This window comes from Anser brachyrhynchus, assembly GCF_964034855.1.
Source record: "Anser brachyrhynchus genome assembly, chromosome: 27".
Taxonomy (NCBI): Eukaryota; Metazoa; Chordata; class Aves; order Anseriformes; family Anatidae; genus Anser; species Anser brachyrhynchus.
In genome coordinates, this window is record NC_137720.1 from 3,208,649 (window position 1) to 3,230,230 (window position 21,582).

Here is a 21,582-nt window from a genome sequence, read left to right on the forward strand (position 1 = left end):
GCGGGCAGAGCGTGGTGAAGCCCAGGGGCACGTGGGCCTGTTTGCAGAGATCCGAGCGCGCTGCCGGCCTCCACCCCGCCTCACCGCTGCGGCAGGTGTGGGGCTCGGCGCCGCGCCGGCCCGGCACAGCCGGCTATGCCAGGAATGCGCCGAATGCGTCGGGGCTTGACTGCGGGCGGTCTGGGCGCAGAGCAGCCGGTGAGTCACTCGGAGGGCTGGCAGAGGCTCGGTGCAGCCCGCGAGCTGGGGACGAGGCAGAGCGGTGGCAGCCTCGTAGCCCAAAGCCTCCCCAAACCCAAATATGCGCGGGAAGCACCCGTCCTCCCTTCTGCTGGAGGAGCAAGGACGGGCGATGCACCAAGGCCACGCAGGGCTGCAGAGGTGGCAGCGTGGCCGAGCAGCTGGCAGCAGCAGCATTAGCACAGTGATGCACCACATCGTGCCCCCAGCACCCCGGGGTGCTGCAGGGGTGACTTGCATCCATCTGAACACACCCTCAGTGTGAGCACATCAGAGCGCATCACTCAGTGGCACCCGAGTGATTTTCCCTAGTTGAGGGGTCCTTGGGAGATCCGACAGGCAACAGCAGAGAGTTTGTAATTCAGACAAAAATAATCTAGAGTTTCTGTGGGGAATGGAAAAACCTATCGGGTCTGACCGCCCCCAGGCTGGGGCTCAGCCCACTGGCTGTGCTCGTGCTGCACCCCGAGAGTGGGAAGAGCAGCACCCAAGGGCAGAGCCCTCAAAACCCACTGCTGGCAACAGGTGGGACGCTTCCTGCACCCTGTATCACAGCTGGGGCATTGCACCCTCAAAATACTGACAGCTCGAGGTGTTCTCAAGGAGCTGGTGGCTTCCCATCTTGTGGGGGTGCTCACGGGGCCACCCCATGCATGCTTCCCTGGCCAGACTGGCTCCGTGCCTGTGGGTGAGCGGGTGCCCCAGGTTGGGTGGGTGCCAGGGGCTCCTGGCAGGTCCAGGGGAGGAGGCAGCTCCCACCCGGAGGCAGCCGTGAGCATTTGGGTGCAAAGCAGCCTGATGGGAGCAGTCAGCCTGGCACAGGGTCCTCTGCCCCGGGAACGGGAAATCCAAAGCCCTGCCCATATGCAAAGGGGCCGCGCACATCGCAGGCGCGGGGCAGCCGAACCCCGCTGCAGGCAGATCTTATCAGCCGCTGCATCTGTGCTTATTTACAGCTCACTCCTGTCTGTGGTTTTTTTTTTAGCCATTTGATGGGCTTATATCTTGATTAAAACCATCCCTCCAGCAGCCCTCCGCTTTCCAGCCTGCGCAGGGTGGTGCCGTGCAGACGTTTGGCCAAGGCTATTTCTGAGCACTCGCAGCTCGGACACCCCCGGGGCCGCAGCCGGGGCTGAGCTGCTGGAGAAGCCGAAATTCGCTGCGTGTCGGTGTCTGAAACCCCGAGCCGCGTGCTGCTGTGCCGGGGGGGATGTGAGTACCTGCATAGCCACGGAGTGGGAGCGGGGCTGTGCTGGCGCTGGGCAGCACGGGCTGGGCGCAGGGGTCATTGTTTCCTTATCCCAGGCAAAGGAGAGAGAAGGGGATGGGGACGGAGGTGCAGCAGGCCCCTTGCACTGGGGGGGCTCCTCCAGGGGTTGTGCTGCTTCTGTGCCATTTTGGGGTCCCAGGGGGATGCGGTGGCTGTATCAAGCCAAGCGTGAGGTGTTGGTGCGCCGGGGCCTGGCACGGGGTGCTCGGAGCCGCTGCTGACAGTATGGCACAAGGTTAATCATTCAGCTGCTCGCAGGTCAGGTAACAGCCAGCGGTGGGAGGGGGGGACGTGTGTCTGTCCTCTCCCCCCTGCCTGGGGAGTCCGTGCAGGGAGGAGATGTCCCTGCCGTGCTGGGTTAACCCTCTCCCCGACAACGTGCCCGGTCCTTACGGCAGATGGTGGCGTCTGCTAACGGGGACAAGCGCCCTTCCCAGCGCGGAGCCACGGGGACGGTTCTGGCTCTGCTCTTCCAGCTGCGTGCTGCACGGCATGACCGTCCTGGCAGTGTGTTGGGTGCTCTGTTCCTGCCCCCGCGGGTGCTGGCATCGTGTCCCCTCGGCCAGCAGCCCCAGCTGCTCGCCCCGCGCAGCAACCCCGGGAGCTGGGCTGGCCCCGGCACGGCCGCGGGAGCCAGGAGCTGTGGCTGGGCTGTAAACACGCTCAGATGAGGCTACAGCTGCCGGATTTCCTTGGAAATGCTGCTTGCGGAGCTCCGGGACCTCTCCATCCCCAGTCCCAGCAGTGAGGAGGGGATGGATGAGCCTCATCCCCCTCCCTGCCATGCTGCACTGCTCGTCGGGGTGCGGAGAGTTGCAGGGTCTGGTCCTATGTGACAGCTGCTGCCGGCTGAGCTGGGTACAAAGGCAGGATACGGCCCTCAGGGCTGCATGGGGACAAGCAGCACTGCATGGGGATATGGAGCAGTTTGGGGTGCACAGAGACAGGATTTCGCAGCCCCCCCCCAGTGCAGCTGTGTCTGTTTGCAAAGTGGGGAGATGAGAGGAAGGGTGTGCACGAAGCTGCTCGGTGCTGCGGGGGTGGCCACACGTCCCTGGGGGTGCAGAGCCCCTCGGGAGCCCCTCTGCATCCCCGGTGTCAGCGGTGTGGTGACATGCCAGGGACTTTCGGGGCACCGTGGCCAGTGTGAGTCAAGGCTGCCTGCCCACGCCGGGCCCGGAGCAACGCGGTGCTGATGGGGTTAAGGCTGCTGGGGCTGAGGTGGCTGTTAATGATTGATACCGACCGCGGTCCCCAGGGCTCGGCAGAAAACCTCCCACCGGCAGCACAGAGCCGCCGGCTTCGGCAAGCGGCGTGGACGTGCGGTGACTCCGGTGAGTGCGGTGACACTGGTGAGTGTGGTGACACCGGTGCGTGTGTGCAGTGCTGGCGCTGAGCCCCGGTGGCACACGTGGACCATTGTCTGCGGCCAGGGACGGAGGGCAGCCGGCGGGGTGACAGGCGAAGTGCCGCTGTGCCCGTCACCGTCGGGATGCTGTCGTGATTTCTGCATGTGGCGGCTGAAGCGGGTGCTGAGGATCTGGCCCCAAAGGATTTCCCCGGTGCCGTAATCCCCTGCTCATGACCTGACCTGCCCGAGGAGGGGCTCGGCTCTGGTTTGTTTTGCTGCCTCGTGCCGGCGATTGCTTGAGACAGGTATTTCTGCGCGCTGGAAGCGGTTTGGTAAAGGGCTTGGAGAGGGGTTTAAATCCTCTGGGGCTGGGGCTGGCGTGCGGCTCTGCGGCCATGTTCGTGCATCAGTTTGGCGGAGGGGGTGCCAGGAGGGGATGTGTCCCCTGGGTCTGTCCGCAGCACCGAGCTGGGCCCCGAGCGGTGACCCTGGTCCCTGCTGTGTCCCCAGCCCGGGCTGAGGGAGGTGGGAGCTCTGCAGAGCCAGAGCGATTCCAGGTTTGTAGGACGCCGTGGTGTGTGTGGGGGAGGCTGAAGGATTGCCTCCTGAGCCGGTAAATGCTCTTGATGTCTCGTGGCCACTTGCCCATGCCGGTGCCTGCCCGTGCCTCTCGGTGCCTGCCACGGTGCCGCTCGGTGTGCCAGCAGCACGCCCCGGCCCCCTGCCCCGAGTGCCTGGGTGGGCAAATGCATCTATCCATGCGACCGCTGTCATCCCCTCTGACCCCTGCTGGGTCGGCTCTGGGCTGGCAGGCACCCCCCGGGGCTGGGAAGGATGCTGGGCTGGTGGCATTGGAGGAGAGCTGCCCCATCCCGGGGGCATGGGGGGCTCTGGGGACCTGGCGGTGTGCACCCTGAGAAGATAGAGAGGAGCGATGTGGTTGAAGCAGGGCAATGCACCTGGCACTGCCAGGACACGGAGCTGCCATCTGCCCTGCCCCAAGCTCAGGTCACTGCTGTCACCCTGCCGTGACGCTCCCCATGCGTCACCCCATGGGTGCTGTCGGTGCTGCGCCCGCACCGAGCCCTGCGTCTCCCGCAGCGCCGCGTTTCGGCCGGGCTGTCCCTCTGGGTGATGCCTTTGCCTCTCCCTTCTGGCCCTAGAGCTGGAGTTTCCAGGGAGATAAAACACAAACTGCCCTGCTTCTGCCGGACTCCTCTCCCTGGGCCGGGAGGGGAGGACGGCTCCCCCCGCCGCAGGCGATGCTGGCTGCCAGCAGCCGCTTTGTTCTCTGGAAATCCCCTGACTTCCCCGTGCTCCCAGCCATCCAGCAGTGCCGAGGCTGCTGGGGGCTTCTTCTGCCCCTGCCAGGGAGCTCAGCCTCCCTCCAACCCCCAGCAGGGACCCTCGGACCCCAGCCATGGGGACGTCCCCATCAGGGCCCCCGGCACTCCTCTGCGCGGCGTCGGTGACGTCCCACACGGGGCTGGGTGACACAGGGCCACCCTGTGGGCCCTGGGTGCGCAGGAGCCGCCGTCCTCATGCAGGGGACTTTGCCCAGGCTCTGCCAGCCCTGCGCGGCAGCCCTGGTCCTGCGGGCGCGATCCAGCTCAGGCTTTGTGCCTTCCCTCCGCTCTTGTCTCCCAGGGGACTTGCGCGGGGATTTATTGCGAGGGTGTGTTTGCAGGAGCCGCGGGTAAAGCCTGGCCTGGCCTCGGTGCGGCAGCTCACCCCAGAGCCCTCCCGAGGTGCAGGGGGTGCTGAGCCCCCCGTGGGTGCCGAGCCCCCCCGTGGGTGCCGCCTGCTCCGCCTGGGGAAGCTCTGGGCGCCGGAGGGTTCTGAGCCGTGGTGCTCCCCGCCTGGGCGCCCTGGTGGCAGCTGACGTGTGCGGTTTGTCACCGGGGCAAGGTGGCAGAGCGGATGGGTGCTGGCACCCTCCCTCCTGGGGCTGCTCGGCCTCCCTTCCTGCCCAGCATCGCTGCACGGTCAGGGGGTGCCAAAGGGCCGAAGCCACCCTAAGCGCGTGGTGGCCACCTCTCTTGGAGAACGCTTTTCAGAAGCGCCTGGCTCAGAATAGGGCAGAAAACAAAATTAATCCTTGTGTTTACCCCCCCCGGTGCACCCCAGAAATGGATGGGGAGCAGGGCAGGACCGTGCCTGCGGGAAGGGGGGACGCAGGCGCCACTCGGATGCGTCCCCGTGCCGAGCCAGGAGCAGCGGGACCGGGAGCTCGTTGTCATTAGCGTGGGGGCCGCGCTGGCTGCTTGCCCCCATCCCCGCCTCGGCAGTGCCGGAAACGCTTGCTCAGCTGGGCGGCGGGGCTGGGATTAGGGCACGGATTCGGTTACGGAGGAAAAGCTGGCGGCGCGCGGAGCCGTGCGCGTTGGTGCGGGGTGCCGGCCAGCTGGCAGCGTGGTGGTGGGCAGGGGAGGAAGCTCCGCGCGTGGCCACGCACCGAGAGCTGCTTTGTGAGCACCCACGAGGAGCTTTCTCCCCAGGGGCTGCTCTCACCGCAGCACTGGCATTTCCACACTCTGCTGAGCCCGTGGTGGTGGGGCAGGCCAGGGCGTCATGGAGTTTTGCCGTCCAGTCTTTGCCTTTGTCTCCTCTTCTCCCCAAAGCCTTGTCCCTTTTCACCGCCGTCCCCTCTCTCCCTCTCCCCAGGGCCCCGAGCTAGCCGGCCTTGCACATAACTCTTGTGAGCACGGGGGAATTCGGAAACGCTGAGAGCAGCAATTCCCAAACTTCTCCCCGTCAGCTTTGCTCCTGGCCGGCGAGTCCCCGCTCTTCCATTTGTTCAGCCGAATTCCTGTCCGCTTGCGCTGCCTCCCCTCCCACGGGGTTGTGACCCGGGCTGCTGGCTGGGCTGGGGCTGGCACAGGACGCCGGGAGCACGCACGTCCCTCTTTTATCCCGCTTGGATCAGCTCGGGGGGGGGGGCGTGGAATGGCTGCAGGCTGCCCCCCCTGCTCTCGGCAGCGAGCAGGAGCTGCGTGGCGGCCCCGTCCCGCTGCCTTCCCCTGGCCTCTCCCCGTGCAGAGGCAGCGGAGGAGCCGAGCCGCTGGCACTCGTCCCCTGGCTGCAGGGACGCTGCTGCGCCTGCAGAATTCAATTTTATTTTTTTTTATCATTATTTCGTTTCTGTTGCATCCCGAGGAAAAGCCGCACTGGCCAACGCACAGAGCGGAGCCCATGCAGCCAGCCCTCTGCACCCCGTGCGCCGAGCAGGGCAGCTCCGTGTGCGCGGAGAGCCTGCTTTATTACTGCTTGGGGGAAAATAAACCTTCCCCGAGTGTCACCGATTCCTCGCAGACAAAGCCTCTCCTTTGTGCTCCTGGCTGCACGATGGGGCCACAAAGGAGAGAAGAAAGGCTTCGTTTCTGGGTGCATTTCTAGGTGCTTTGCTCCTAAAGCCTTTTGCTCCTGCCCTGGGCTCCCCTTGCAAGTCGAGGGGGTGGGTTTGCTCTCCCACCTCCGTGCAGGGTGCCCATGGGTGGCGGGGTGACCCCACGGGTGCTGCAGCTTCACTGCTTCCTAGGAGAAAGCAAATTTCAAGGGCTCAGCCCAGCCTCGGTCGGAGGAGAGGGATGTGGCTCAGGAGGAGAGGGAGAGGTGAAGAAAGGGCTAGAAAAACAGAGGAAGGAGGCCAAAACGCAGGGCGTGTTTGGCTCGGAGCCACGCGAGCCCCTCTCGCTTGGGAGCAGCCTGGATGCTCGCCCCCGAGCCGCTCTCGGAACCGAGTGTGGCTGCTCCAGATTTACACCGGGCCCCTCCGTGTGTGGCTGCTCCAGATTTACACCGGGCCCCTCCGCGGAGCGGGGGCCAGGGGGTGTGGAGACGCGTGCGGAGCTGAAATTCGGGTTGGGGCGTGGGAGGACAAGGTGCTCTGTTCCCTGTGGCGCGCAGCCAGCCTGGGAGCTGGGCGATGTTTTTCGCCGGCTGGGAGCGCTCAGAGGGGGTTGAGCCCGGCCTCTGTAGGGCCGGTGGAGAGGAGGGGGGTCGGGGACCCCCTCCCCGCAGCTCTGCTCTAGATTTAGCGCTTGGCAGGCTCCTGTGGCTGGGCGGAGAGGCTGCGCTCCCCTCCTGCTCCCTGCCTGTGCAGATAAGAGCCTGCAGCCCTGACGCCGTGGGGATGGCCTCAGTGAGGGAACGGATCCCTTGAGCATGTCTGCCGAGCACCACAGGGATTTGGGATCGGCTTGGAGAGGGCTCTCCCTGTGCTCAGCTCTAGCCCTCAGCATGCTTTTTACACCCTGGTGTATCCAGCTTGCTGGGCGTGCTGCAAGGAGCTCTCCCACTGCATGCGAGCAGCACAAGAGGGGGTCACACATCCCCTGAGCCCCTGCACACTCGCTGCAGAGCAGACAAGGCACTGACTTGGATGTGGAGCCCTGTGCACACAAAAAATCCCAATGGAGAGGGGCCTCGCACCCTGTGCTATGGGCGAGGAAGGGTCCTGACCACCCTGGGCAGGCAGCTGGGGAGGAAAGGGATGGGCTGCAGAGAAATTCCAGGACAAAAACCCTGCCAGGAAGCCAGCCAGCTGCTGGTGAGCGTGCCCCGCGCCTGCACCGCCAGGCAGAGCCAGCCAGCCCAGCCGCCCGTGGTTCCTGCCTGCAGGTGCAGGCTGGCATCGCCTGGCATCGCCTGCCTCTTTCCTGCCTCTGCGTGGCTGGGTTGTGCCCGGTGCTGCTCGCACTGAAGGGCGATGCCAGCAAGGGATGCACCCACACCGAGCCTCGGCCACCGCAGGGTCCTCAGGTTTTGCTTCTGGACGCGTCCCAGCCCTTGTTTGCAAGCGCTAGGGAGCGGTGACCTTCACGGTCGCAGGAAGGGCACCGGTGAGCCAGGAGGGTTTTCCCCCTGGGGAAAGGGTGGAGTTGTCCTCCCTGCGCTCAGCAAACTTTAACTTTGGGGAGGGGGAAGAACAGCAGCACCCAGTCAAAGTTTGTTCTCCAGTTACTGCGTTTATTCCCTTCCCTTGCTCCCTACCTTTGAGAAAAAAATCAAGGGGAGATTTTGGAGGGTTTTTCTTTGATGTTAACCCCAAGGAAAAGCCCCAGCTCTTATCTCCTGGGAGGTCTGGGGGAGCTCCCACCCTGGAGTTGCTGTTCAGAGCTCAGGAGCGTGTCTGCTTTCTTTGCTGCAGGGGGACCGTGTCCGTGACCACCCCCAGGCACCGCTCAGCGTGAAATAGCCCAGCTGGGCAGGGGGGATGGCGCCTGCTGCACGCTGGCAAAGCCAGGGTTGAACCCGGGTTAGGAGCTGCTGGCGTCACCCCTGAGCGCGGCTCTGCGCCGCTCTGCGCAGCCCTTGGTGGAACCGGGGATGGGGCGGGAGGTGAAACCCCGGCGTGGCGGGGAGAGGGGATGTTTGTGTCTCCTGTTGGCACTGCTGTTGGGTGAGCCCCAGGTTTGGTGCGCGGCGGCGGGCTGGCACGCGTCCATGGGCCGTTGGGGAACCTTGACCGCGGGTGGCGGGGTTTGGGGAGCCGCTGCGAGGACGTGGGGACGGCCACCCCCAGGGGCAGGCACGCGGCTGGCACTGCCCTTGGGCACTGCAGCGGGCAGGTTTCTCCTCACACCTGCACGATGCCAGCAAGGGGAGCAGCGGCCGCACCGCTCGGCTCCTCCACGCCTCTGAGAGCGGCTTTGGCTCAGGGTGCCCCAGACAGGTGCGTGTGGCTGCTTCGGGGGGCTGTAATTCCAGCTGCATTGGCACATCCTCTGGCAGTGCTGGTGACGTGGTTCCCGGCCCCCTGGCAGGGACAGGGACCGCTTGTGCTGGCCAGGGAGCGGTGGGAGCGTCCCCGAGCACCGAGGCTGGGCACTGGCGTTGCCCCAGCTCACCCTGGGCTGACCGATGAGGCAGGCTGCGGCTCCAGGTCCTGGATTTGGGGAGGAGCAGGTGAATGATGCAATGGTGCTGGCGCCGGGCTGAGCGGTGCTGAGCGGTGCGTCGGGCTGCGCTGGTGTCCCGAGGTGGTCCCGGGGCTGTGGCGGAGCGGGGACGCGGCGTGATGGAGGCCAGCTGGCTTGCTGCGCTCCACTTCCTTCTTTGGAGCTTTCTTCGGAGGGGAGGGAAGGCAGCGCTGACATTTCAGCGTATTATCACAACAGCCGTAATGCATTTGCATTGCCTAGCGCCGTGCCCAGGAGGAGGGCCGGTCACCCCCAGTCCTGCCCTCTGGGTCCCCTTCCTTCACCTGCTGGGGTGCTGAGGGCTCCCCGGACCCCAGCTGGGGGTGCCGGAGCCCCGGTGCTGGCACCCTGCAGGGCCCCGTCCCCCCCTGCGGCTGCTGGGTTGTACGGCGGTGGTCGGTGCTGGTGCTGGTCCTGTTCCCTGGGGTGACCTGGAAAGAGATGGAGGCACAGCGAGGGAGGGAGCGGGGAGGGTTTGGGGACAGAAGCAGGGGGAAGGGAGAGGGATGCAGCCAGGGAATGCAGGGCAGCAGCAGCAGCAGCGCCGGCTCAGCGCCTTCCTCCCCGCGGCACCCTCCCCTCCTCGGGCAGCACCCCCTGCACTGCTCGGTGCTGGGAGAAAGGGGGGACAGGGACAGGGACCAGCAGCCCCCACCCTGCCCCGCTCGCCCTTCTCCTGCACGCTCGCCGCTCCCCAACGCTGCACCTGGGCTGGGGGAGGCGGCGTGTGCAGCGCTGCCCTTCGCCTCTCCTCTGCGTGGGGACGCGAGCGGGAGCTGTTTGTCCCTGTCATCGCCTGCCGGCTGCCTGCCGCGCTCCGGGGCTCGCCAACCCGCGCTGCACCGGGGCTGCCAGCACCCACCGCAGCGGCCGCGAGCCCCGCCGCTGCCACCGTGGGCAACGCCGATGCCACCAGCGCAAGGCTCGGGGGACTGGCACCGCCGGGAGAGGACATCGAGCCCCGTCACACGTCGTCGGTGTCCCCCTGCCCGTGCGGTGCCCATGGCACGTGCGCTCTAGCCGGGCGGTGGGTGGCACCGGACCCCCCCCCTCGCCTGCCGCTGCCATGGTGGGAGCCGGCAGCCGGCGCTGAGCCCGCAGCGCCCCGGCACCATGCTGAAGTTTCGGGCGGACAGGAGGGCGAGGTAGGACCCCTCCGGGGGGTGCTGGCGTGGTGGCGGTGGCTGGGGGCACCTCGGTCCGGGCAGTGAGTGCTGCATTGCAGTACTGGGGAGGCGAGGTGAACTCGGGAGTTTCTGGAGCGGGGTCAGCAGAGGCAGCTGCTCCGGGCGGGGGGTTAAGGAGCTGCCCCCACGACCCCGAGGGAACGCCGGGTCTGGGGGTGGCAGCAGCCTGGGGAGGGGGCAGAGGTGCCTGGGTTGGTGCAAGCAGGATCCGTGGGGGCTGTAAAGCGCCTTGGGGGGCTGCAAAGCCAGGTGGGCACCTTCGGCTGGGGGAGAGCTCAGCTTGCAGGTAGAGAAACCCGCAGTGGTGGGCAGGGCTGGGGACCCAGGGGATGTCCCCAGCTGCACTGGTGGCTCGGCGCAGCCCCAGCTTGGCAGGGCTGGGGCGTTCGGGGTGCTGCTCGCTCCGTGTTTGCACCCTCCCCGCGACCTGCCCCGTCACTGCCGTGGTGGCGTGGCTCTCCAAAGCCATCCGCGGGGGCAAAGGGACCCGAAGCAGCTCCAGACCCTGTGGCAGAAAGCTCATTTGGTGCCCTCGGAGCAGGGAGCGCAAAACGGGGACGCTGCCACCGCAGCGAACTCGCAGCAGATGCGGTCGCGGCACAGAAAAGCCCGGTGCCAGGGGAGCAGGTGCTGCCCCTCGCTGCGGGGTGTGGGCGCCTTGCAAAGGGTTTTAAGGTGACCCCCTGCAAGGGGGAGAGCAGGCGGAGGGGGGCAGAGCAGGGTGCGGGGCCAGGCTGGGACCTGCAAGGGGGAGCAGCTCCTCGCAGGGCTTTTTTTGGCAGAAAGCAGTTAATATCGGCTGAGCCTGGCTGGAGCCCAGCTTCAGGGCGATGCGTGCGTGGATGGGATGGTCTTGGCAGCTGTTTTCTTGCTCAAACTTCCCCTTCTTTGCTGACACTCAGCACTCCAGCAGTGTGCTGGGCCATTTGTGTGTTGACATTGTGGGTGGCCGGGGGGCACCCGTGTCCTGGTGCCTGGCACTTGCTGGGGGCTGTCACCGAGATGGGGTCCTTGGCACCCCTTGGTGCAAAGCAAACACCCCAGGATGGAGCCCGGAGCCTGGACATGGGGTCGCTCCTTCAGGGGGGCTCTCCAAAGCAGAGAGGTTTTTGGAGCACCCCGTGCATCTCACCCTGTAGCTGATGCTCTTCACCGGGCAGCTCTGGGCTTGGTCCAAGATCTCACCCAACTCCTGGGTGCTTCGGTTGCTGATGTTTTTTTTTTCTCTCCAAGACATTAACTCTTTGTCTCTGCTGCCATGAAACCGTGGCAGATTTTTGTGTCGGGGCGGTGCTTGGGTGTCTCATCCTCATTGCAGCTTTCGGGGCGCGGAGGTGGCAGTGCCCAGCTGGTGAGCATGGCCCAACAGGAGGCAGCATCCTTTCACTGGCCTGGCTGCATTTTGGGGACAGCCAGCTGCAAAAACCCTGCTGGGGGTTCTGCTGAGAGCCCCCCACCTCCACCCATGCCCCCCACGAGGGCTGTCAGCAGCGGGGCCCGGCGCTTTGTGACCCTGCTCTTAGCCTGGCTCCAGATATTTTGGCAAATGGCTCTGAAATCAGCCAGCCGGAGCAGAGGATGTGACGTTGAGGATGTCGCTTTAGGACGGGCCACGGCTGCTGCCTCTGCAGCGATTTGTGCTGACAGCCGGGGGGGTTATGGTAATGTCTCACCACGCGGCAGCCGACGCCGTGTGATGTGTCCAGCAGAAGTAATGAGGTCTCAGCCATCGGAGACCTCATTTCGGCTCTTGGCGAGGCAAACGCTGTCTGGGAAATGCAGATGAAATTTGCTGTGCGGATTATGAAGCATGTGGATGAGCGGGGGGAGCAAGGGAAGCGGTCACCCGACAGTGCTGCAAATCCAGGGGCTGCACAGGGGGCTTTTGGGGGTCCCCCTCCACACTTTGGAGCACCAGCAAAGAGTGGCGCAAAGAGTACAAGATGCACGACAAAGCCCTGCTGCTGGAGCAGGAAATATGGTGCTAAAAGCAAAGGGATTTATTTGGGGGGGTAGTGGGGATGGATGGAGCTGATGCACCCAGGTTTGCACAGGCAGTGCGGAGCTGTGCTCCATGCCGGGGCTCAGCAGAAGCTCAGCACCTCTCCGGGTTTCTGTGCACCCTCGGACCCCATCCTCCTCCTTGGCTCTCGGGGCAGCAGTGCCATGGGTCCCCCCGCAGCGCTAACCCTGCTCCCCCATCGCTGTGCCTTGCAGCCACAATGAAAGGCGGAACACGTTCCTGCACCCAGTGACGGGCCAGGTCCCGGAAGAAAACTCAAGATTGGACTTGCAGAAGTAGGTTGGCGCCCACCTCCCCTGCTCTGGGGACTGAGGCGGGCTTGGGGCACGGGGGGCTGGTGCTTGGGGTGGGGATTTGGGGGGTCTGGCTCCTGGAACACAGCCGTGCTGACAGCAAATCTGTGCCACAGACCGACCTTGGACATGTCAAGCAAAGCAGGCGGCAAGCGCCCGGCGACCAGCAGCAGCAGCGAGCCCTCCAACCACGCCATGGTGTCGGAGGTGCCCCCGGAGCGCCCCGGAGGCCGGGTGGGTGCCCGGAGCCACGCGGCACGGCGGGTGGCAGTGGAGACGGGGTGCGGGGGGTCCCTCCAGGAACTGAGCGCCTCCTCTCCCCCTCTGCAGGCATCGCGCCCCTCCCGCAAGGGCATCGCCTTCGGGAAGCGCTCCAACTCGATGAAGAGGAACCCCAACGCCGCCGTGACCAAAAGCGGCTGGCTCTACAAGCAGGTACCCGGCTGCCCCTGATGCTCCGTCCCCAGGACGTGCCGCCCCCTCTGCTGCTGGGTGCTGGCCACCCACGGGTGCACATCTCCTGCGGTCTCACTGCTCCTCTCTCGCAGGCCAGCTCGGGGGTGAAGCAGTGGAACAAGCGCTGGTTCGTGCTGGTGGATCGCTGCCTCTTCTACTACAAAGGTACGCTTTTGGGGGCTGCTCGCTTCTGGGGGCACTTGCCACGCCGGGGTTAATGCCTCCCTGGCAGCTCGCTCAGCTCACCCTGGCAGCCGAGGGCGAGCATGAATTATTGAGCAGGCTGTTCTGTGAGCTGAGCAGCAGCATTTGCTGGTGAGGGCGAAGCAACAGGAAGGCAGCACTTTCCTACAGGTGGGCTGCCCGCCCAAGCAGCCCCGTGCCCGCGTCTGTGCCGGCCGTGGGCAGGATCGATGGGGCCGTGTCCCCAAAACAAGGCTGGAGGGTCTCTGCCGGGGTCCTACCGTGCGCCTAACCCCCCTCGTTTCCTACCAGATGAGAAGGAGGAGAGCATCCTGGGCAGCATCCCCCTCCTCAGCTTCCGCGTGGCGGCCGTGCAGCCCTCCGACAACATCAGCAGGAAGCACACGTTTAAGGTCAGTGCCGGAGCGCGGGGCCTGGGGGGGGCCTGGGACGGTGCTGGGGCAGCAGCGATGCTTGCAGGGTCCCCGCTGCGCCCTCCCCTTGCTTTCTTGGTGCTGGTGCGTGGAGCAGAGCCAAGCTGCGCAGAGGGGTGACTGCAGCAACCCCCCTGGGACATCCCCTGTGCCTTCTGCTGGGGAAACTGAGGCACGTAGAGGGTAAGGCAGCATCAGCCGCCATCCCTAGCCCAGGGAGGCTGGGTGGTTGGGTTAGTGCTTGCTTGCTGATGGACCTACACACAGCCTGGTTGTGCCAAAACCGAGCACGCTCCTTCCTGCTCATGAGCATGGCAGGAGCTACATGACCTGCACCTCTCCATGTCCTCAGTGCTCATGTCCCTGTAGGAACCCACGGATAAATAGAAGTAGGGAGTCAAACCACCCGGTGCTGTACTAGGATTAGGCAGCACTGCAGCCCTCATCTCCGTGCGTGGGCTTCCCAGCCACAGCATCCAGGGGTTCCCTCTGTGCCACTGCCGTGGGCTCCGTGTGCTGCCAGCCTTGGGCTCCAGCACCTTGGGTACCACTTGGGTACCCCTTGGAAGAGGGGAAGGGGTCCCAGAGGGCCCCAAAGCAAGGCGAGGGCTGCGCCCACAATCCCCCCACTGCGGTTTGACCCCTTGTCTGTGTTTCCTCCTCTCTCCGCGGGCGAGGATCCCCCCGGACAGGAGGTCTCCGCGCACCCTTCGGCCACGCCAGCACCCCGCCACCAGCTAGGTAGTATCTGCTTGTGTTTCTGATGCATGCAGAGGGTGAGGGGTGACCCGCATGCTTCACTCACCCCGCTCTCACTAATCCGGGACAGGAATCGGTGCGGTTTTATGTTTTATCTCTCGCTCTGGCTGCAGAGCTTCCGAGGTAGGAGGCTGCAGGGTCAGGAGGAGCCAGGCAGGAGGCGTCCCTGCCCCCTGCAGCTGGGGAAAATGGAAACCCAAGGGAGGGTTTTAATCAAACCCCCTTTTTTTGTTAATTTTATTTTAAATTATTTGACCCCCAAAAGTTTTCCAGGGGGAAAAAACTACTTTTTTTTTTCTTTTCTTCCTCCTTGCTGCCTCCCATCCCTTCCCAGAGAGAGGGAAGGTGGCTGCTTCAGAAAGGCCCTCAGCAGCCAAACCTGCCCTCCGGCTGTTGTAGCATGGGGTGGAGGGTGGGCACTGACATCCTGGACCCAAAATGAACCTTTCTCCCCCAAAAAAAGCATTCTCTGGGCCAAGAAGCCACCTTCTCCCTAGCCCTGCATGACCAATAATGCTCTGGCCAGCGCTGCTGCTCTCGATGGGACGCGGCTCCCCCATCTGCCTCTGGGCACCCCCAGGGCACCTGCACAGTGCTGGGGCGCAGCTCCTGGGGGAAGGGCTGGTCCCCAGCATCACGGAGGGCGAGGGCATCGCTGTGAGCCCAGGGGACAAGGGATCCTGGATCTGCCCGCAGAGCCTTCGTCCTGCCCAGTGCTGCTGAGGATGCTCCTGGGGACCGAGGAGGCTTCTCCTGCGGCACCAGGACCTCGTGCCGGGGTGGAGATGGAGCTCTCACTCGCCTGTCTGTCTCTCTCCCCACTTCTCTGCCCCCCTGCAGGTGACTGTGTGCTGGGTGGAGGAGGTGCCGGCGAGTAACGGGCAGTCCCTGTCTCCCCAGGCCGAGCACGCTGGCATCCGGACCTACTTCTTCAGCGCCGAGAACACGGAGGAGCAGGAGTCCTGGATCCAAGCCATGGGCGAAGCCGCCCGGGTGCAGATCCCCCCCACCCAGAGGTCAGAGCGCTGCACGGGGCTGGGGGCACCCCCCTGCCTCTTGGAGCTGGGGTGGAGGGGCCGTGCGCCACGGCTGGGGACCTCTTGGAGCACGGGGTCCCTATGCAGAACGGAGCTGGGGGAGCATCAGCCCCCTGAGGCTGCGGGAGGGACGGGATATTGTTGGCTGTCGTGGGGGTGTTACAATCAGAGGGTGATGTTCTCTCGTGTCTCCATGCCCTGCAGACACGAGAAGACCGACTCTGAAAACATCCCTCCCAGCAAGCACCACCACCACCGCAACGCTGTGCACCGCGAGCACCCCAAGGCCGACCCCGACGCCAAGACCCGGGGTGAAGGCGACGGCCGTGGTTCGGAGAAGATGGAGAGGAAACCGGAGAGGATGGAGGGCAAGAAGGAACCCTTGGCCAAAGCCAATGGCATCACGGGGCAGGAGATGCCCTCGGAGCCCGGCAGCCCCTACCCTGAGGGACCCCGGGTGCCAGCAAGCACGGAGCGGCCGACGCAGCCCAACGGGTGGCCGTATTCTTCCCCCAGCCGCCCCGGCAGCACCGCCTACCCCCCGCCCGACGGGGAGAGCGCTGCCCACCGCCGGAGCTTTGCCCCCCGCACCAACCCCGAGAAGATCGCCCAGCGCAAGAGCTCCATGACGCAGCTGCAGCAGTGGGTGAACCTGCGCCGGGGGAACGTGCCCCCCGAGGAGCTGCGGAGGTGAGGGCTGCTGGGGGGGTGGCCAGGGGAGAGGGTGGGACCCTGCTCCTTTTCTTTTGGGTGATGTTCCGGGAATATTTTTCCTCTTCCCACCTGCTTTATCCCCTCCTGGGATCAGCAAATCTGCCGCATGACGTGCGTAGGACACCCCCAAAAGCTAAGCAGGGTGAATTTTGGAGGGGGGCAACCACGGGGTCCCCAGGAGGACAGACACCACCTTTCCCAGCACTGGTGTCAGAGCTGCCTGCTACGAGGGTATCCTCACCTCTGGGACCACCCAGATCTCACTTCTCTCTTCCCCCCCAGCCCCACCAGGTTTTACCCCGTGTCTCGCCGGGTGCCCGACTACTACTCGCCATACTCGCCCCAGTACCCCGAGGACTACCAGTACTACCCGCCCGGCGTGCGCCCCGACAGCATCTGCTCCATGCCCGCCTACGAGCGCGTGAGCCCGCCCTGGGCGCTGGATGATAAGCGCCACTCCTTCCGCAACGGGGGCCCCTACCAGCTCCGGGAGTGGAAGGAGCACCCCGCTTTTGGCCGGCAGGACGTCCCTCTCTGGCTCGCCGGCCCCGGCAGGCAGCCGGCTTATTTCGACGAGGTGGACGCCGCCTCGGGCTCCCTGCGGCGCATGTCGCTGCAGCCCCGCTCCCGCTCCGTGCCGCGCTCGCCCAGCCAGGGCTCCTACACCAGGGCTCGTGTCTACTCCCCCGTCCGCTCGCCCAGCGCCCGCTTCGAGCGGCTGCCGCCCCGGGGAGAGGAGATTTACGCCGACCCCGCCACCTTCATGATGAGGAGGTCCATCAGTTCGCCCAAGGTCAGCGTCCGTCGCTGCCGGGGCGTGCGGGGATGGAGGGGACCCATGTTGGGGACGTCAGGGTGGGGATGCTGTGGCACAGTCTGCGCCTTTTGGGTGCACGTCCTGGCCTCAGGATGCCACCGAGTCCTTGGTGCGCAGCAGCTGGTGGCTTTAGGTCCTCCCTTGCAGCCCTGCAAAGCCACCCAAGTTGTGCTTGTTCCCTCCTGGCTGCTCCTGCGCTGCTGGGAGGGTGGAGAGATGGGGCAGGAGGGGAGCTTGGGGCCACCATGAGCAAGGCGATCCCAAGAGGAGCACTCTGTTGTCCCTTTATTGCTGCTGAACCCCTCAAAGCCGGACCTGACCCTGCTGCAGGGCTGGGGGTCTGCACAGGGTGGGAGAGATGTGTCCCGAGCCCCTGCAGTCACTCTGAGCAGCAAAAAGGGGATGGGGGAGGCATCGCATGCCCCTCACCTGTCCCCAGGGTTTAGTGGGGTCTCCTCTCTCCCCAGTATGACTACCTGGGCGACAGGCGGCCCGTCCCCGCGGGGATGTTCCCGTACCACTACCCGGCATCTCCCACAGTCCACGACAAAATGGTATGTACGCTGCTGGCACCGACGGGCTGGGCTCGGGGGTCTGCAAGGACAGGGGGGGTCACAGCTTAGGGCACCCTGGCTTGGATGGGTGAGGAGGAGCAGCTTTGTGGGTCAGAGATGGGCTGCGCCGGGCAGGTCAGGACCCCTGGTGTCTCCAGTCCCTCCTGGCCCCCCTTGGACCCCCATATGGCCGGTGATGCCCAGCTTGTCACCGCTGGGGCTGTTCCCCTGGGGATGGGGTGAGGCTGGCGCGCTCCCTGCACCTCTCCCCTCCTCGCTTCCTCACTTTTGGCTACCGCTGCTGCTTGTCCCTGAGCTGCGTTTTCCCCCTAAAGCATGGAGCTGGTGGGGGGCGACCAGCAGCTCCCCCTGTGCAGCCCAATCCCACAGGGCAGGAGCAGCCATTGCAGGAGGGAGAAGCATAAATTTTCATAAGCTATCCATGCTGCCATCCATCCTCACCAGCGAGAGATGCAGGGGAGGCAAGCGGAGCCCCAAGGACGGGGACCTGCTGCTTCCAGGCGGGAGGGAGGCGTGCTGGCTGTGGAGAGCCGGGAGGAGAGCGGGGTCTGGTGTCCTGCAGCACGTCCCCAGCCGCCCTCCACGCTTTGGGCAGAGGAGGTTGCCCCTTGCTTCCCCAGCCCAGAGGTCTTCGCATTTCTGCAGCCTTCACCTAACCGCTTTGCTTCTTCTTTTATGTGTTTTGTGTGTTCGTTTCTTGCCGCATGCCTGCTGGCTCCTGGTAGGATGAACTTTTAGACCTTCAGTTGCAAAGAAACCTAGAGTATTTGGACCAGCAGGTAGGCAGAGCTGGCTGCGAGCCTCACGCTGCTTCTGTCCCCGTGTGCCCTGTCCCCAGCGGCGTCCCCTTCCTTCCCAGCACAGCATCTCATCCCCTAACATCCATCCTCACCTCTCTTGGCATTAAAGCAGCACGAGTTGTCTTTGGTTTGCTACCTCCATCCTTCCCCTCGGTAGGGTCGCTCGTTGCTTGGCAGAGAAACCCCCCTGCCAGTGCCTTCTGTGGGGTGTGCTGGAGCCGGCAGGGCGGTGCGGGATGTCCCCGCGCCTAGCAGTGCCTCTGGCATCGGTGTGAGCCGAGCTGCTGCCAAAATGATGATCCAGGGCACCCAGCAAGGGGCTGCGAGCCCCTGCAGGTGGCTGGGCTGGGGCACAGAGGTGTTTGGTGCTCGCCCAGGACCCCGCAGGAGGGTGAACAAGGTGTGCAGCCAGGCGAGGTGGTGGTGGTGACACTCTCGCCCCGTGCCTCCTCAAAGGCGAGAGGTTTGATGCAGGGCTGGGATCAGGAGCCCGCTGGGACTGGCACCGAAGCAGCAGCTCCCGGGATTTTGCATGCCAAGGGGTGTTTGGAGGACAGCCATGAGCTGACTTCATCCTGGGGGCAGGGGGAGGGAAGGCCTGGGAGGCAGCTGCGGGTGCGGTGGGGTGGAAGGCACGGGCACTGCCTGAAATCAGAGAGGGGGACGGGAGCCATCGGCTGCTGCTGCCGCCCGGCGCTTGCTGCACAACCAGGCTTGCACTAAGGGAGCTGCTCCAGAGACAATCTCATTAGTCTGCAAATCCCCATCGGTGCAGTAATCACCAAGATCTGTGTCTGCCTTGGAGCAGAGCCAAGGACAAGCAGGAGCGCTCGGTGCAATGAAAGCTCTCTGGATTATTTCACAGCCATCGGCAGCAACACTCGGTCTCCGAGACGCTTCAAAATGCTCCCTAAAAAGGCTTTCCATCTCCTCCTCCTCTCCTGCTGACCTCTGGAGAGACTAATTCAGAGTGATGTTGTCGAGTAGCTCTTTTAAAACAGCTTGCTACTTCATTTTTGCTCTCCTCGCTTGTCTGGAGAGCCGCACTGGGTGCAGTCAGGGGTTGGCTGCGCCCCGCCTCGCTGACCGGCCCCAAGCCGGGGTCTGGTCCTGGATCTGTGCTTCAGCTGCCCTCACCCCTTGGTCCTCAGGGGTTGGGGCTGCGAGGGCATCGTCTGCCTCTCGTCTTCGGGCACCTGCAGTGTTTCTGTGTGCTGCCGTCCCCGCAGGAGGCTCTGCTGTTTGAGGCCACAGGGCTGGAGTGGGGGACCCTGCTGTCCCCCCGAGGCTGCGGTCCCCTCTGTACCCAGAGCGTGTCTGTGCTCACGGGCAGGATGTGGAGCTGTTTGTCGTTGGGCCTGTCTGTCTGTCTACTGGGGCCACGCTGTGCGTCGCGGCCGTGGGCGTCTCTGTGCAAGCCTGTGTCTGTGTGTGCAGTTGGCTGCAGCCCAGCTCGGAGCTGGCTCGGTTGGATCTGTGTTTCCCTCTCCCCTCATCAAAGTTTTCAGCCCCCAGGATGCTCTTGACTGCCCCAAACAGGGCAGCAGCAGCCTGGGGCAGCTCTTTCCTCGTGGTTCAAACACCTGGGACATCTCTCAGAGGTGGTACCTTGCAGCACGATGCCCCGACGGGTCCTGGACAGAGCTGCACCGACGGCACCCGAGCGCACGCGTGTCTCCGCTGACCTCTGAAATTTCCTTCCCTGTCTGTCGCAGATGAGCGAGAGCGAAACCCTGATCAGTATGGTGAACAGGATGGTGGAGACCTCCTCCCCTAGGGCTCAGCTCTACATGCAAGTAAGCCTCTGGCCGCCGGGCTGGCCCGGCCGCTCGTGCATGGCAGGCCACGGCAGCCGCCCCACACGCCATCCCCGAGGTCACCTCCTGCCATCTCCGCTCATGCAAGCTCCAGCATCCATGCGGCGCCAGCACATCACGCTCTCAGGGCCCTGCTAGTCCATCCCAGGCTTTGCTAATCCATCCATGAGCCATTGCGATGCCGTAAATCCTTGTCCTGAGAGCACAAGGTGGGGACGCGGCAGTCCCGAGCCCTCGCCCTCGTTCAGGCGCTTTGCTCGCTGTTGTGTTGAAGAGGCAAGGAGAAGGCGGATCCGGAGGAATCCAGCCCAAGGATCTTAAACCAAAGCAATACCTCCGGTGTCGAGGAGAGGAAGCAGCCTGTTACCCCACGAGGCTGTGGCACGCTTCTCTCCTTTTGCCTGGAGTTTGGAGAGGCTGGAAAAGCATTGGGGGCACCCCAGCCAGCGTGGGGCGCAGCTCCAAATGTGGGTGCATCGAGTCACCCGGCAGCCAGAGTGGCCCTGGTGCTGCTGGCACTCGGTGCCACGAGCAGGGCAGGATTGGGCCAGACCTGGGCAGGCATCTCTTGGATGTGTGACCGGGTGATTGCTGGTGCTTTTTGGGGAGGGGAAGGTGCCTGTTCCCATCCCTGTGCCAGGGGAGCGGGGGATGCGCTGCAGGGTGAAGCCAGAGCAGCTGCGATGCTTTTGTTGGCCCGGCTCCCTGCTCGGAGGCAGCAGGATCCGCATCTGCCAGACTCCGCCGTGAGCTGAGCCGGGCATTTCCCAGGTTCAGGTCTATTTGCATTGTCCTGTGGTTTTAAATCACTCTAATGTAGCGTCTTGCTTTCTAGCAATAATGATCCCCTTCTTCCTATCTTATGCCTTTCATCTCAAGATCTTGGAGGCATTTAATTGGTGAGGTCCCATTAGTAATTTAGATTTCCAGGAAAGGAAAATGACTCACAAGAGAAGCTGGATGGTAAACAGGTCCTGATGTGACGGCTGATTTATAGGTGCTTCTACTCCACTAAGTGGGATTACGGCTTAATCTTTCTGCCTTTGTTTCCCTGCCTGTGAAACGGTGGCAGCTGTATGCCAGGCAGTTAATGATTCACGAGACATCTCTCTAGCCGAGCTCTTGGCGTCTGGCGGAGAGCTTGTCTCCGGTTAACTCCTGCTGCTCGCCCGGCCAGTGGGCACCGGGGCTGGGAACGGGGAGGAGGCTGTGCCTTCCCCCCTCACCGTGCTGCCTCCGGGGACCCGGCTCTCGCTTCTCCTTCCGCAGGGACCGGGAGAGGGGCTGCTCGCCGGCAGCAGCCTCTCCTTCCCGAGGGGCTCCTGGCAGCGCATCGGCTCCCGGAGCCAGGCTCACCCCGCGCTCTGCTTGCAGGTGACGCCCTTCCCCGAAGCCTACAGGGAGACTCTGCACGCCTACAAGATAAGCGAGCAAGACACCGATGTAAGAGCAAATGTCCATGCTGCGTGTCCTCCCTCTGCCCCTGACCCTACATGTCCTGTCCCTTGCAATGAGCCCGGCAGGCTGGAAACCCTCCCTGGGACCACACGTTGTCCCATTTACCCAACCCCGAGGGCTGTGCCCTGGCTGCATCCCGTCTCTCCTGGAGGTCTTGGCTCCAGCCGAGCATGGATCTGGTTGCACAGGTGCCTGGTGCGCCCCGCACCCCATTGCTGGGCTCTCACCCTTCCCTCCCTTTCTCTTT

General features: G+C 64.3%; 1 protein-coding gene across 22 annotated transcripts in view; it reads left to right on the forward strand.

The window, feature by feature from the left end:
* PLEKHA6 (pleckstrin homology domain containing A6) overlaps nt 1-21,582 on the forward strand; it is a 49,768-nt gene that overhangs the window by 19,514 nt on the left and 8,672 nt on the right. For 6 of the 22 annotated variants that reach the window (XM_080568840.1, XM_080568842.1, XM_080568845.1 and 3 more), the window contains 12 exons: nt 12,187-12,267; nt 12,402-12,519; nt 12,616-12,720; nt 12,834-12,906; nt 13,237-13,337; nt 14,958-15,133; nt 15,359-15,844; nt 16,151-16,661; nt 17,153-17,239; nt 17,986-18,039; nt 19,776-19,856; nt 21,252-21,320. In XM_080568840.1, coding sequence (XP_080424966.1) covers nt 12,187-12,267; nt 12,402-12,519; nt 12,616-12,720; nt 12,834-12,906; nt 13,237-13,337; nt 14,958-15,133; nt 15,359-15,844; nt 16,151-16,661; nt 17,153-17,239; nt 17,986-18,039; nt 19,776-19,856; nt 21,252-21,320 — 1,942 coding nt within the window. The other 16 variants (XM_080568841.1, XM_080568826.1, XM_080568837.1 and 13 more) reach the window with 11 other exon arrangements.